Source organism: Bos indicus, chromosome 6, assembly GCF_029378745.1.
Source record: "Bos indicus isolate NIAB-ARS_2022 breed Sahiwal x Tharparkar chromosome 6, NIAB-ARS_B.indTharparkar_mat_pri_1.0, whole genome shotgun sequence".
Taxonomy (NCBI): Eukaryota; Metazoa; Chordata; class Mammalia; order Artiodactyla; family Bovidae; genus Bos; species Bos indicus.
The window spans coordinates 22686187-22700976 of NC_091765.1; the positions used below are offsets into that span (position 1 = coordinate 22686187).

Below are 14790 nucleotides of genomic sequence, written 5' to 3' on the forward strand. Positions count from 1 at the left end.
AACAGAAGCTTGTGAAATTCCATGCAACAAAAATCTATGTCATGATAAGCAAAGCAGGTCCTTGGGATAAGGCTGCCTGTTTTGAATAACAAGTTACTTGCCTATAACTTTAGACAAGTTATAAATTCCAAAACTCTTGTCAGTTTTACTATATCACACTGCTCCCAGTAGGAAGAACAAGGAGAAGATGGACAACAAAATCCTAAAGAACCATAAGAAACCTTAGCATTTTGTATTGTCTTGTTGTAGCCAGGAACCTAGTGGTTCATGGTAAAGACAAATATGCAAAATTCTGGTTGATCTGAACTCCTAAGTTTCCAAAAGTATTGTGAGCATTCAAAAAAGCTACTTAAACGGGAAAGCTGAGATGACAAGAACACAAAATCAGCCGTTTGTCACTACTTTACTGTCTTTCCAGATATATTTGCTAAGAACATAGAATTGATGAGTCATTTACCAAAATTCCTTAACACTTGTCTCTTTACTAGTAGTCTAATACTAGGTGTTATTTGTTTTAACAGAGTTCTTTAATTTTACTATATGTTAACTCCATTTAGCATTTTTCTTTATGCCTCATCTTTTTCTCCTCTAAATATAGGCTGTATTAGGTCCTCTGGCTCTAGAAAAAGCAAGAATGAGTGCACCCCATTTGGAATCATATTCGGAGGATGTGATGACAGTAGCCTTTTTAGCCATCTTGATCACAGCTCCAAATGGAGCTCTAATTATTGGCATTCTGGGACCTAAAGTACTCACTCGCTATGATAAAAGCAAAGTGAAAATGGAGTTATCAGGATTAGAACTTCATTAAAAAGTTGATTTGCCATCACTTGCCTGCTTCTCTTAATGAATTCTCTTACATAAGAGAAAAATTAAAAGGTACACATATGTGAAGAATGAACATAGAAGCAAAGTTTTAATAAATATATGATTTGACTACAGAGGATTCCTATGATTTTTTATCCCAAAGTTAATTTAATAAAGATAATATAAAATAGAATACCCTCTTAGTATTGATGTATTTCAAGAACAAAGTCAAAGCATAAATACCCTAGGAAAGTTAAAGAAATCTGTCAAGTTGGATTTACTGTCATAATACACACTAAAAACAATCAAAAATTAAATGAACCTAATGTAAGAAAGATAAGATAGTATAAATCTCTAAATAGGAGAATCTTCATCAGGTTAGTAATTCAGTTAGAAAAGATTATCAGAAAAAGGAAAAAGAATTGACAAGACAAAGCACCTTTAAGTGGGTGAACTAAGTGAATTTTAAATTCTAGCTTTAGTGACTGATTGAATTAATAAAAGAACCAAAGTTAGACTTACATTTCTTCTGCAGTACCCTTAAAATGACCCGGGAAAAGGTCAGTTTTCATGCCAGTCCCAAAGAAAGGCAAAGCCAAAGAAAGTTCAAACAAATGGACAGTTGCACTCATCTCACACACTAGCAAAGTAATGCTCAAAATTCTCCAAGCTAGGCTTCAACAGTACATGAACTGAGAACTTCCAGATGTTCAAGCTGGGTTTAGAAAAGGCAGAAGAACCAGAGATCAAATTGCCAACATCTGTTGAATCATCAAAAAAGCAAGAGAATTTCAGAAAAACATCTACTTCTTTTTCATTGACTACACCAAAGCCTTTGACTGTGTGGATCACAACAAATTGTGGAAAATTCTTTTTTTTTTTTTTCTTTTTTTTTTTTTTAAATTTTATTTTATTTTTAAACTTTACATAATTGTATTAGTTTTGCCAAATATCAAAATGAATCCACCACAGGTATACATGTGTTCCCCCTCCTGAACCCTCCTCCCTCCTCCCTCCCCATACCATCCCTCTGGGTCGTCCCAGTGCACTAGCCCCAAGCATTCAGTATCGTGCATCGAACCTGGACTGGCATCTCGTTTCATACATGATATTTTACATGTTTCAATGCCATTCTCCCAAATCTTCCCACCCTCTCCCTCTCCCACAGAGTCCATAAGACTGTTCTATACATCAGTGTCTCTTTTGCTGTCTCGTACACAGGGTTATTGTTACCGTCTTTCTAAATTCCATATATATGCGTTAGTATACTGTATTGGTGTTTTTCCTTCTGGCTTACTTCACTCTGTATAATAGGCTCCAGTTTCATCCACCTTATTAGGACTGATTCAAATGTATTCTTTTTAATGGCTGAGTAATACTCCATTGTGTATATGTACCACCGCTTTCTTATCCATTCATCTGCTGATGGACATCTAGGTTGCTTCCATGTCCTGGCTATTATAAACAGTGCTGTGATGAACATTGGGGTACACGTGTCTCTTTCCCTTCTGGTTTCTTCAGTGTGTATGCCCAGCAGTGGGATTGCTGGATCATAAGGCAGTTCTATTTCCAGTTTTTTAAGGAATCTCCACACTGTTCTCCATAGTGGCTGTACTAGTTTGCATTCCCACCAACAGTGTAAGAGGGTTCCCTTTTCTCCACACCCTCTCCAGCATTTATTATTTGTAGACTTTTGGATCGCAGCCATTCTGACTGGTGTGAAATGGTACCTCATAGTGGTTTTGATTTGCATTTCTCTGATAATGAGTGATGTTGAGCGTCTTTTCATGTGTTTGTTAGCCATCTGTATGTCTTCTTTGGAGAAATGTCTATTTAGTTCTTTGGCCCATTTTTTGATTGGGTCATTTATTTTTCTGGAGTTGAGCTGTAGGAGTTGCTTGTATATTTTTGAGATTAGTTGTTTGTCAGTTGCTTCATTTGCTATTATTTTCTCCCATTCTGAAGGCTGTCTTTTCACCTTGCTAATAGTTTCCTTTGATGTGCAGAAGCTTTTAATTTTAATTAGGTCCCATTTGTTTATTTTTGCTTTTATTTCCAATATTCTGGGAAGAGTATATCGGAGAGTGTTTTGCCTATGTTCTCCTCTAGGAGTTTTATAGTTTCTGGTCTTATGTTGAGATCTTTAATCCATTTTGAGTTTATTTTTGGGTATGGTGTTAGAAAGTGTTCTAGTTTCATTCTTTTACAAGTGGTTGATCAGTTTTCCCAGCACCACTTGTTAAAGAGATTGTCTTTAATCCATTGTATATTCTTGCCTCCTTTGTCAAAGATAAGGTGTCTATATGTGCGTGGATTTATCTCTGGGCTTTCTATTTTGTTCCATTGATCTATATTTCTGTCTTTGTGCCAGTACCATACTGTCTTGATAACTGTGGCTTTGTAGTAGAGCCTGAAGTCAGGTAGGTTGATTCCTCCAGTTCCATTCTTCTTTCTCAGGATAGCTTTGGCTATTCGAGGTTTTTTTGTATTTCCATACAAATTGTGAAATTATTTGTTCTAGCTCTGTGAAGAATACTGTTGGTAGCTTGATAGGGATTGCATTGAATCTATAAATTGCTTTGGGTAGTATACTCATTTTCACTATATTGATTCTTCCAATCCATGAACATGGTATATTTCTCCATCTATTAGTGTCCTCTTTGATTTCTTTCACCAGTGTTTTATAGTTTTCTATATATAGGTCTTTAGTTTCTTTAGGTAGATATATTCCTAAGTATTTTATTCTTTCCGTTGCAATGGTGGATGGAATTGTTTTCTTAATTTCTCTTTCTGTTTTCTCATTATTAGTGTATAGGAATGCAAGGGATTTCTGTGTGTTGATTTTATATCCTGCAACTTTACTATAGTCATTGATTAGTTCTAGTAATTTTCTGGTGGAGTCTTTAGGGTTTTCTATGTAGAGGAGCATGTCATCTGCAAATAGTGAGAGTTTTACTTCTTCTTTTCCAATTTGGATTCCTTTTATTTCTTTTTCTGCTCTGATTGCTGTGGCCAAAACTTCCAAAACTATGTTGAATAGTAATGGTGAAAGTGGGCACCCTTGTCTTGTTCCTGACTTTAGAGGAAATGCTTTCAATTTTTCACCTTTGAGGATAATGTTTGCTGTGGGTTTGTCATATATAGCTTTTATTATGTTGAGGTATGTTCCTTCTATTCCTGCTTTCTGGAGAGTTTTTATCATAAATGGGTGTTGAATTTTGTCAACGGCTTTCTCTGCATCTATTGAGATAATCATATGGTTTTTATTTTTCAATTTGTTAATGTGGTGTATTACATTGATTTGCGGATATTGAAGAATCCTTGCATGCCTGGGATAAAGCCCACTTGGTCATGGTGTATGATCTTTTTAATGTGTTGTTGGATTCTGATTGCTAGAATTTTGTTAAGGATTTTTGCATCTATGTTCATCAGTGATATTGGCCTGTAGTTTTCTTTTTTGTGGGATCTTTGTCAGGTTTTGGTATTAGGGTGATGGTGGCCTCATAGAATGAGTTTGGAAGTTTACCTTCCTCTGCAATTTTCTGGAAGAGTTTGAGCAGGATAGGTGTTAGCTCTTCTCTAAATTTTTGGTAGAATTCAGCTGTGAAGCCGTCTGGACCTGGGCTTTTGTTTGCTGGAAGATTTTTGATTACAGTTTCAATTTCCATGCTTGTGATGGGTCTGTTAAGATTTTCTATTTCTTCCTGGTCAAGTTTTGGAAAGTTGTACTTTTCTAAGAATTTGTCCATTTCTTCCACATTGTCCATTTTATTGGCATATAATTGTTGATAGTAGTGTCTTATGATCCTTTGTATTTCTATGTTGTCTGTTGTGATCTCTCCATTTTCATTTCTAATTTTATTGATTTGACTTTTCTCCCTTTGTTTCTTGATGAGTCTGGCTAATGGTTTGTCAATTTTATTTATCCTTTCAAAGAACCAGCTTTTGGTTTTGTTGATTTTTGCTATGGTCTCTTTTGTTTCTTTTGCATTTATTTCTGCTCTAATTTTTAAGATTTCTTTCCTTCTACTAACCCTGGGGTTCTTCATTTCTTCCTTTTCTAGTTGCTTTAGGTGTAGAGTTAGGTTATTTATTTGACTTTTTTCTTGTTTCTTGAGGTGTGCCTGTATTGCTATGAACTTTCCCCTTAGGACTGCTTTTACCGTGTCCCACAGGTTTTGGGTTGTTGTGTTTTCATTTTCATTTGTTTCTATGCAAATTTTTATTTCTTTTTTGATTTCTTCTGGGATTTGTTGGTTATTCAGCAGCGTGTTGTTCAGCCTCCATATGTTGGAATTTTTAATAGTTTTTCTCCTGTAATTGAGATCTAATCTTACTGCATTGTGGTCAGAAAAGATGCTTGGAATGATTTCTATTTTTTTGAATTTACCAAGGCTAGCTTTATGGCCCAGGATGTGATCTATCCTGGAGAAGGTTCCATGTGCGCTTGAGAAAAAGGTGAAATTCATTGTTTTGGGGTGAAATGTCCTATAGATATCAATTAGGTCTAACTGGTCTATTGTATCATTTAAAGTTTGTGTTTCCTTGTTAATTTTCTGTTTAGTTGATCTATCCATAGGTGTGAGTGGGGTATTAAAGTCTCCCACTATTATTGTGTTATTGTTAATTTCTCCTTTCATACTTGTTAGCATTTGTCTTACATACTGCGGCGCTCCCGTGTTGGGTGCATATATATTTATAATTGTTATATCTTCTTCTTGGATTGATCCTTTGATCATTAAGTAGTGACCTTCTTTGTCTCTTTTCACAGCCTTTGTTTTCAAGTCTATTTTATCTGATATGAGTATTGCTACTCCTGCTTTCTTTTGGTCCCTATTTGCATGGAAAATCTTTTTCCAGCCCTTCACTTTCAGTCTGTATGTGTCCCCTATTTTGCGGTGGGTCTCTTGTAGACAACATATGTAGGGGTCTTGTTTTTGTATCCATTCAGCCAGTCTTTGTCTTTTGGTTGGGGCATTCAACCCATTTACGTTTAAGGTAATTACTGATAAGTGTGATCCCGTTGCCATTTACTTTATTGTTTTGGGTTCAAATTTATACACCGTTTTTGTGTTTCCTGTCTAGAGAATATCCTTTAGTATTTGTTGGAGAGCTGGTTTGGTGGTGCAGAATTCTCTCAGCTTTTGCTTGTCTGAAAAGCTTTTGATTTCTCCTTCATACTTGAATGAAATCCTTGCTGGGTACAATAATCTGGGCTGTAGGTTATTTTCTTTCATCATTTTAAGTATGTCTTGCCATTCTCTCCTGGCTTGAAGAGTTTCTATTGAAAGATCAGCTGTTATCCTTATGGGAATTCCCTTATGTGTTATTTGTTGTTTTTCCCTTGCTGCTTTTAATATTTGTTCTTTGTGTTTGATCTTTGTTAATTTGATTAATATGTGTCTTGGGGTGTTTTGCCTTGGGTTTATCCTGTTTGGGACTCTCTGGGTTTCTTGGACTTGGGTGATTATTTCCTTCCCCATTTTAGGGAAGTTTTCAACTATCATCTCCTCAAGTATTTTCTCATGGTCTTTCTTTTTGTCTTCTTCTTCTGGAACCCCTATGATTCGAATGTTGTAGCATTTAATATTGTCCTGGAGGTCTCTGAGATTGTCCTCATTTCTTTTAATTCGTTTTTCTTTTATCCTCTCTGATTCATTTATTTCTACCATTCTATCTTCTAATTCACTAATCCTATCTTCTGCCTCTGTTATTCTACTATTTGTTGCCTCCAGAGTGTTTTTGATTTCATTTATTGCATTATTCATTATATATTGACTCTTTTTTATTTCTTCTAGGTCCTTGTTAAACCTTTCTTGCATCTTCTCAGTCCTTGTCTCCAGGCTATTTATCTGTGATTCCATTTTAATTTCAAGATTTTGGATCAATTTCACTATCATTATTCAGAATTCTTTATCAGGTAGATTCCCTATCTCTTCCTCTTTTGTTTGGTTTGGTGGGCATTTATCCTGTTCCTTTATCTGCTGGGTATTCCTCTGTCTCTTCATCTTGTTTAAATTGCTGAGTTTGGGGTGTCCTTTCTGTATTCTGGCAGTTTGTGGAGTTCTCTTTATTGTGGCTTTTCCTTGCTGTGTGTGAGTTTGTACAGGTGGCTTGTCAAGGTTTCCTGGTTAGGGAAGCTTGTGTCAGTGTTCTGGTGGGTGGAGCTGTATTTCTTCTCTCTCCTTTCGAAGAGTTGGGTTGCTTTTCTGGGTGCCTGATGTCCTCTGCCAGCATTCAGAAGTTGTTTTGTGGAATTTACTCGACGTTTAAATGCTCTTTTGATGAATTTGTAGGGGATAAAGTGTTCTCCCCCTCCTACTCCTCCGCCATCTTGGCTCCTCCCTCGGAAAATTCTTAAAGAGATGAGAATACCAGACTACCTTACCTGCCTCCTGAGAAACCTGTATGCAGGTCAAGAAGTAGCAGTTAGAATAAGACATGGAACAATGGACTGGTTCCAAATTGGGAAAGGAGTACATCAAGGCTGTATATTGTCACCCTGCTGATTTAACGTCTGTGCAGAGTACATCATGCAAAATGCCAGGCTGAATGAAGCCCAAACTGGAATTAAGATTGCAACAAGAAATTTCAATAACATCAGATATGCAGATGAACCACCCTTAAGGCAGAAAGTGAAGAGGAACTAAAGAACATCTTGATGAAGGTAAAAGAGGAGAGTGAAAAAGCTGACTTAAAATTCAACATTCCAAAAACTAAGATTATGGCATCCTGTCTCATCATTTCATGGCAGATAAACGGGGAAACAATGGAAACAGTGACAGACTTTATTTTCTTGGGCTCCAAAATCACTGCAGATAGTGACTCCAGCCATGAAATTAGAAGACGCTTGCTCCTTGGAAGAAAAGCTATGACCAACATCAGTTCAGTTCAGTTCAGTCGCTCAGTCATGTCCGACTCTTTGTGACCCCATCAATTGCAGCACACCAGGCCTCCCTGTCCATCGCCAACTCCCAGAGTTCACTCAGACTCACATCCATCGAGTCAGTGATGCCATCCAGCCATCTCATCCTCTGTCGTCCCCTTCTCCTCTTGCCCCCAATCCCTCCCAGCATCAGAGTCTCTTCCAGTGAGTCAACTCGTCGCATGAGGTGGCCAAAGTACTGGAGTTTCAGCTTTAGCATCATTCCTTCCAAAGAAATCCCAGGGCTGATCTCCTTCAGAATGGACTGGTTGGATCTCCTTGCAGTCTAAGGGACTCTCAAGAGCCTTCTCCAACACCACAGTTCAAAAGCATCAATTCTTTGGCACTCAGACAGCATATTAAAAAGCAGAGACATTACTTTGCCAACAAAGGTCCGTCTAGTCAAAACTATGGTTTTTCCAGTAGTCATGTGTGGATGTGAGAGTCAGACTATAATGAAAGCTGAGTGTTGAATAATTGATGCTTTTGAACTGTGGTGTTGGAGAAGACTCCTGAGAGTCCCTTGGACTGCAAGGAGATCCAACCAGTCCGTCCTAAAGGAGATCAGTCCTGGGTGTTCACTGGAAGGACTGATGCTGAAGCTGAAGCTCCAATATTTTGGCCACCTGATGTGAAGAACTGACTTATTAGAAGAGACGCTGATTCGGGGAACGATTGAAGGCAGGAAGAGAAGCGGACGACAGAGGACAAGATGTTTGGATGGCATCACCGACTCAATGGACATGAGTTTGAGGAAGCTCTGGGAATTGGTGATGGACAGGGAGGCCTGGTGTGCTGCTGTTCATGGGGTTGCAAAGAGTCAGACACGACTGAGTGACTAAACTGAAAGTGAAAGTGGCTCAGTTGTGTCTGAGCCTTTGCGACCCCGTGGACTATACAGTCCATGGAATTCCCCAGGCCAGAATACTGGAGTGGGTAGCCATTCCCTTCTCCAGGGGATCTTCCCAACCCAGGGATCGATCCCAGGTCTCCCACATTGCAGGCAGATTCTTTACCAACTGAGCTATCACAGAAGCCTAACTAAACTGAACTGACCCATAAAATGACAGTCTGTTTTAATAGTTTTTAAGTGAAACACTGTGTGTAATACTTACTTACAGATATAAAATTAAATCCTAATGGAAATAAACTGTTGATTTTTCAGTTAGTGTAAACAATGTAGAAAATGAAGTCAGCCTGCATAAATGAAAGATTAGTGGACCATTCTTCACATGAGATTTTCTTTTTATCAGTAATACAGAATAATCTTTCAGCTGTAGCAACTAATGAAGTCTGCTATATAGAGAACCCATCATAATCAACATACAGTTTCAATTGATCTTCAAGTTTCTCCATTTTAAAATTTAAAGGATCATGTAAAATCTTCTCAAACAGCCTTCATGAATAACCTTTAAGAAACTGTTCACATTTCCTTGGCAAAAGCCAAATATAGGGACTAAACATTACTTTGGTTTCCCTCCTCCCTCATCTATATAAGCAAGGTATTAAAATAGCACAGAATATGAAATTTACCCATAAATTTACAAAGTGAAGCAACTGTAATTTAAGGCAACCAAAACTATGTATCTGTTCCTACTGAGACTTTTCACAAAATATATCATTAAAGCTGCCAAAAGTGGAAACACACCCAGATAATTTTGGGAAAAGAGAATAGCTACTGTTCTAGTAGCATCTTCTATACTTTTGCATGTTAGCACACTTATGACTCCATGCCTCATTTTTAACTATTTTAATTCTAGTAGTGAAGAAGTGAAGTGAAGTTGCTCAGTCGTGTCCAACCCTTTGTAACCCCATGGACTGTAGCTTCCCAGGCTCCTCCATACATGGAATTTTCCAGGCAAGAATACTGGAGTGGTTTGCCATTTCCTTCTCCAGGAGATCTTCCTGACCCAGGGATTGAACCCAGGTCTCCCACATTGTAGGCAGACGCTTTACCGTCTGAGCCACCAAGGAAGTAATTCTAGTAGTAATATTTTAAAAATGTAAACTGCAGCAGTATTTTGATTAATGTTTAAATCATGAGGGCATATCATTTTTACTAGTAAGAAAATATATTTATATGAAAATTAGACTTTAAAATAGAAAGTTGACTTTAGTAAAAAAAAATAAAGATATAATAAACCATTTTCAGAATGAGGACATGTTTTTAATTAAGGGGAAAACTGTCATTTTGTGGTTTATAGGTTTTTCTATAGATTTAGTGTATCATGTGTTTTATGTGTTCATTAGACCAAAACATTCTACTTTTTAAGACAATCTTGCAGATATTCATATATAATTTGAATTTAGAATTTTCTATTTAGAAAAATAAAAACTGACTTTATTAATGTCATTTAAAAGTCACAGCCAGTTAACCATGTACACATTATTAAGTGTTTATATAAATAAATATAAGAATATTGTTCCTAAAAAAAAAAAAAGAATATTGTTCCTTATAGATTTACAGAGTATTTTTATTTATTAATTTTTTTTTGCTGTTTAAGGAATTTTTATTAAATTTAAAGATTTTTTCATCCAAATTACATTTCCTTGCTTCATCATCAATTCTGTTATTTAAAACAGAACCAACTGCCTGCCGCTGCCAAGTCGCTTCAGTCGTGTCCGACTCTGTGCGACCCCATGGACTGCAGCCTACCAGGCTTCTCCGTCCATGGGGTTCTCCAGGCAAGAACACTGGAGTGGGTTGCCATTTCCTTCTCCAATGCATGAAAGTGGAAAGTGAAAGTGAAGTCACTCAGTCGTGTCTGACTCTTAGTGACCCATGGACTGCAGCCTACCAGGCTCCTCCGTCCATGGGATTTTCCAGGCAACAGTACTGGAGTGGGGTGCCATTGCCTTCTCCAGAACCAACTATTTCACAATAAAAAATTATAAAATTAGAAGAATGCTTAAAATTTTGTGTTTTGCTGAAAATTATTTCTCCCAGGGTTTTATAGAACATTCACTTGTTTTTATATTTTGCTAATTTCTTTCCCAGTTTTGTGTGTGTTTGTGGCTGATGAGTGTTTGGGGGGTCTTGTTTTAATTTTTATTGGGATATCCAATGATAACATTTACAATGTTGTGTTAGCTTGTACTGTATAGCAAAGTGAATCAGCTGTCCAGTTCAGTTCAGTCGCTCAGTTGTGTCTGACCCTTTCAGTTCAGTTCAGTTCAGTTCAGTCACTCAGTCGTGTCTGACTCTTTGCAACCCCATGAACAGCAGCACACCAGGCCTCCCTGTCCATCACCAATTCCCAGAGCTTCCTCAAACTCATGTCCATTGAGTCGGTGATGCCATACAACCATCTTGTCCTCTGTTGTCCGCTTCTCTTCTTGCCTTCAATCATTCCCCGCATCAGGGTCTCTTCTAATAAGTCAGTTCTTCACATCAGGTGGCCAAAATATTGGAGCTTCAGCTTCAGCATCAGTCCTTCCAGTGAACACCCAGGACTGGTTGGATCTCCTTGCAGTCCAAGGGACTCTCAGGAGTCTTCTCCAACACCACAGTTCAAAAGCATCAATTCTTAGGCACTCAGCTTTCTTCACAGTCCAACTCTCACATCCATACATGACCACTGGAAAAACCACAGCCTTGACTAGACGAACCTTAAGCTTTACGTATGTGTATATCCCCTCTTTTCTGGATTTCCTTTCCATGCTGGTTGTGGCTGATGATTGTTTGGCACTTGCTGCTATATCATCCAGAGAAGGCGATGGCACCCCACTCCAGTACTCTTGCCTGGAGAATCCCAGGGATAGGGGAGCCTGGTGGGCTGCCGTCTATGGGGTCACAAGAGTTGGACACGACTGAAGTGACTTAGCAGCAGCAGCAGCAGCTATATCATCATCACTAGAGCCAGAAGTCCCCTGTATTCTTTTCATGTCAACTCACAATTTTTAAATATGCAGTGTGTTTCATTCACCCCCATCATTATTTTTTTATTTTCAAATTGTCCCAAATAATGGCCCTTGGGTCCCTTCACACTTGTTTCTGCACTCTTAGGACATGGTACCATAATGTTTGAATGCTTTCTTCTTTCAGGCATAATAATATGTCTAGATTTATATTGCATTTTCCCTATTCCAGACCTGGAATCAACTATTCTCCAAAAGACACTGGTATCTTTCCATGAGGATGGGTATGTTGAAAAACAAAGTCTAGAGACCAAAAATGTTCACTATTACTAGAGTATCATTGCATCTAGACCTCCACAGTAAACATTGCTAAGGAATATATGTTTTAGAAATCATTATACTTTTAATATGAACTATAGAATAAAAGCAGTGCTTTTTTAATATTATTGATGATTTTAGAATATAGTTCATAGCACTGGTTATATTTTGTCAAAATCCTTTCAATGCTGGTTAATGAGAACAAGTGAATGTTATATAAAAAAATATAATTCTAGGACATAGACCTGAGTCAGCCATGGCTCAGATGGTAAAGAATCTGCCTTCAATGCAAGAGACTCAGCTTCTATCACTGGGTCGAGAAGATTCCCTGGAGGAGGGCATGGCAACCCAGTTTTCTTGCCTGGAGAATCCCATGGACAGAGGAGCCTGGTGGGCTACAGTCCATAGTGTCGCAAAGTCAGACAGGACTGAAGTGACTTAGCATGCCTGCACATGTGGTTAGCATACATAGGACATAGGTCCCATAAGAACTAGACATGTTAATGTTTCCTGTCATCATAGTTTCAAATCATTAAAAAAAAACAAAGCTATAAAAAAGATCAGTTTGATATTTCTAATTCAAATGTACCTTTATAAGGGCTTTTGCCTAACTTATCTTTTTTCTCTTATACTGAATACCTTGATTTTTAATAAAAATAACATAATATTAATTAGTTTCATCTTATTAAAATTTTTCAAAATTACAATACCAGTATTATTACTTACAATAAAATCATGAATGAAGTTTAAGATATTTTGTAGTTTATTTTGTTCCTTTCCTGGACTATATCTCATCAAAGATATTCAGTAAGAGTACTGTATTTTAAAATCATTTGATGTAATTCCTAAAGAAAATGCATGTATATGTGTGTGTGTATATATATATATATATACACACACACACACACACACACTTTGATATACAGTTTGATTCATTTATTTCCATTTGCTTCCTGTTCTAAGATTTCCTTTTAAATAAAATTTAAATACAGTTTTTGAATATATGGTTTAAAAAAGTCAAAACTGTATGAAGAGGCTTTTTGGGAGAACTCTTGCTTCTTTTCCTGTCCTTAAGAATTCCACTACACTTCATTTATTTAGTTTTTGGTTTCTTCTTCCAGTATTTCCTTTATCAAATATAAACAAATATGTATTTATCTTTGAAATATATCCCCCTCTAATTATACAAATGGCAGCATACTTTTCTGTCCCACATCAGTACATAGAAATTATTCTCATTTCTATTTACCGCTAAATAGAACTGTGTTGTAACTCTGTCATAATTGGTTTAAGGAGCCCTCTCTACTTGAGGATAGTTCTTTCCAGTTTTTTGCTATTATAAATAATCTCACAATAAATGAATACAAGAATATATCTTTGTGTCATATATATGACACACAAGAATAAATCTGGGTCATACCAAGAGCATTTATTTTCAAACTTTGAGATTTTTGCCAATCTGATAAATGATAGATGGTATTTCAGTATAACTTTTAAGTCTCTGATTATGAGTGGACATCCTTTCATAGGTTCAAGGGCTGTTTGCCTTTCTTTTTTTTAGTAAACTATCTGTTCATTTCCTGTGTCCATTCATCAGATTCTGAGTATTTCTCTTTTCTATTTTAAAAGATTTTTACATGAAGAAGATAACCAACTGTCTGTGATATAAATTACAGATATTTTTCCAGGTTTTTTTTTTTTTTTTTGTCTTTTGCTAGTGGTGCATTTTGTTGTTGTTAAGCAAAAGAGTTTTCTTTCATACAGTTGAATATATGAATCTTTTCTTATTTGCCATAACTCTGTTTCCAAATAAGGTCATGTTCTGCGACACTGAAGGTTAGGATTTAACACATCTCTTGGGGGGACACAATTCAACCATAATAAGTACCATTTATTAAAATATCCTTTTCTGCCTGTGACTTGGGGTATCTTCTTTTTTTTTAATCATATATTAGTGTTAAATTTCCATATATACATGAGCCCTTTTCTGGAGTTTTATTCTACTCCATTGACTTATTTGTTTATATACTAATACCAGAATATTTTAATTTTAGTAGCTTTATAGCCCCCCTCTTTTTTTTTTTTTTTTTGCAAAAATGTCCTCTTAATGATTGTGCCATGAAAGTCAAAAGCAAAATCAAAGACATTGTATCACACAATTAAAAAATCTATTCAGTAAAATTATGCCTGCCAACTTAACATTTGATTTATTCTTTGTTCAAAGGATTTAAAAAGAGTTGCATTTGCGGCCTACTCTAAATATAAGCTAAAACAAACTTTTTCATAATTTGTCATTTCTTTTTAAATATGAAGATAACAAATATTCATTTCTTTCCATCTTCTTATATGGCTTCACTTCATGAATTTTTTTGATATCAGTTTGGTCTCTTTCATAACAAAGATGTTTCCTTCCCTCTGTCCCCAGTTCTAGGCACTGTAGAGTGCCCCAGTCCAGCCCCAAAGTTCCAATGCAGGGGTCTTCCCTCAGGCAATCCCTCTGGTGCCTAGTGGTCTCCTTAGGCACCGCCTGTGGGACTTGGGATTTGATAGCATCTTTCCTAGAGACCAAACAGTTTGACATGTGAAGCCTCAGAGCACTGACTGTGCAGGTTCCCATTAATATGATGGCTGGGTCATTGCTGGGCAAGACTCTGAGGCAAGACACAGCTGTTCTGACTCAAATGTAGGCTTGTGCAGGAAACAGTTCTGTGTCAAACAGGAGACACAAGTAGTGTCTTTGCCATAGTTCTGAGCTGGGACTGCATAGTACACTGAATTCTAACCTTACAAAAATCATTCTTCCCTCCTTTCTCTCCTTGGGGGCTCTGTTCTATCTCTTCTTGACCCTAGAAGTTGCTTTTATCTTCTCCTGACATCCTGAG

At 36.9% G+C, this 14790-nt stretch overlaps 1 protein-coding gene across 7 annotated transcripts in view; it reads left to right on the top strand.

The window, feature by feature from the left end:
* The window catches only part of SLC9B1 (solute carrier family 9 member B1), a 61044-nt gene extending 60103 nt beyond the window's left edge, over positions 1 to 941 (top strand). For all 7 annotated transcript variants that reach the window (XM_019962366.2, XM_070790828.1, XM_019962367.2 and 4 more), the window contains one exon: positions 599 to 941. In XM_019962366.2, coding sequence (XP_019817925.2) covers positions 599 to 811 — 213 coding nt within the window. In that variant the 3' untranslated portion in view covers positions 812 to 941. The remainder of the gene's footprint in view (positions 1 to 598) is intronic.
* The last annotated feature ends 13849 nt before the right edge of the window (positions 942 to 14790 follow it).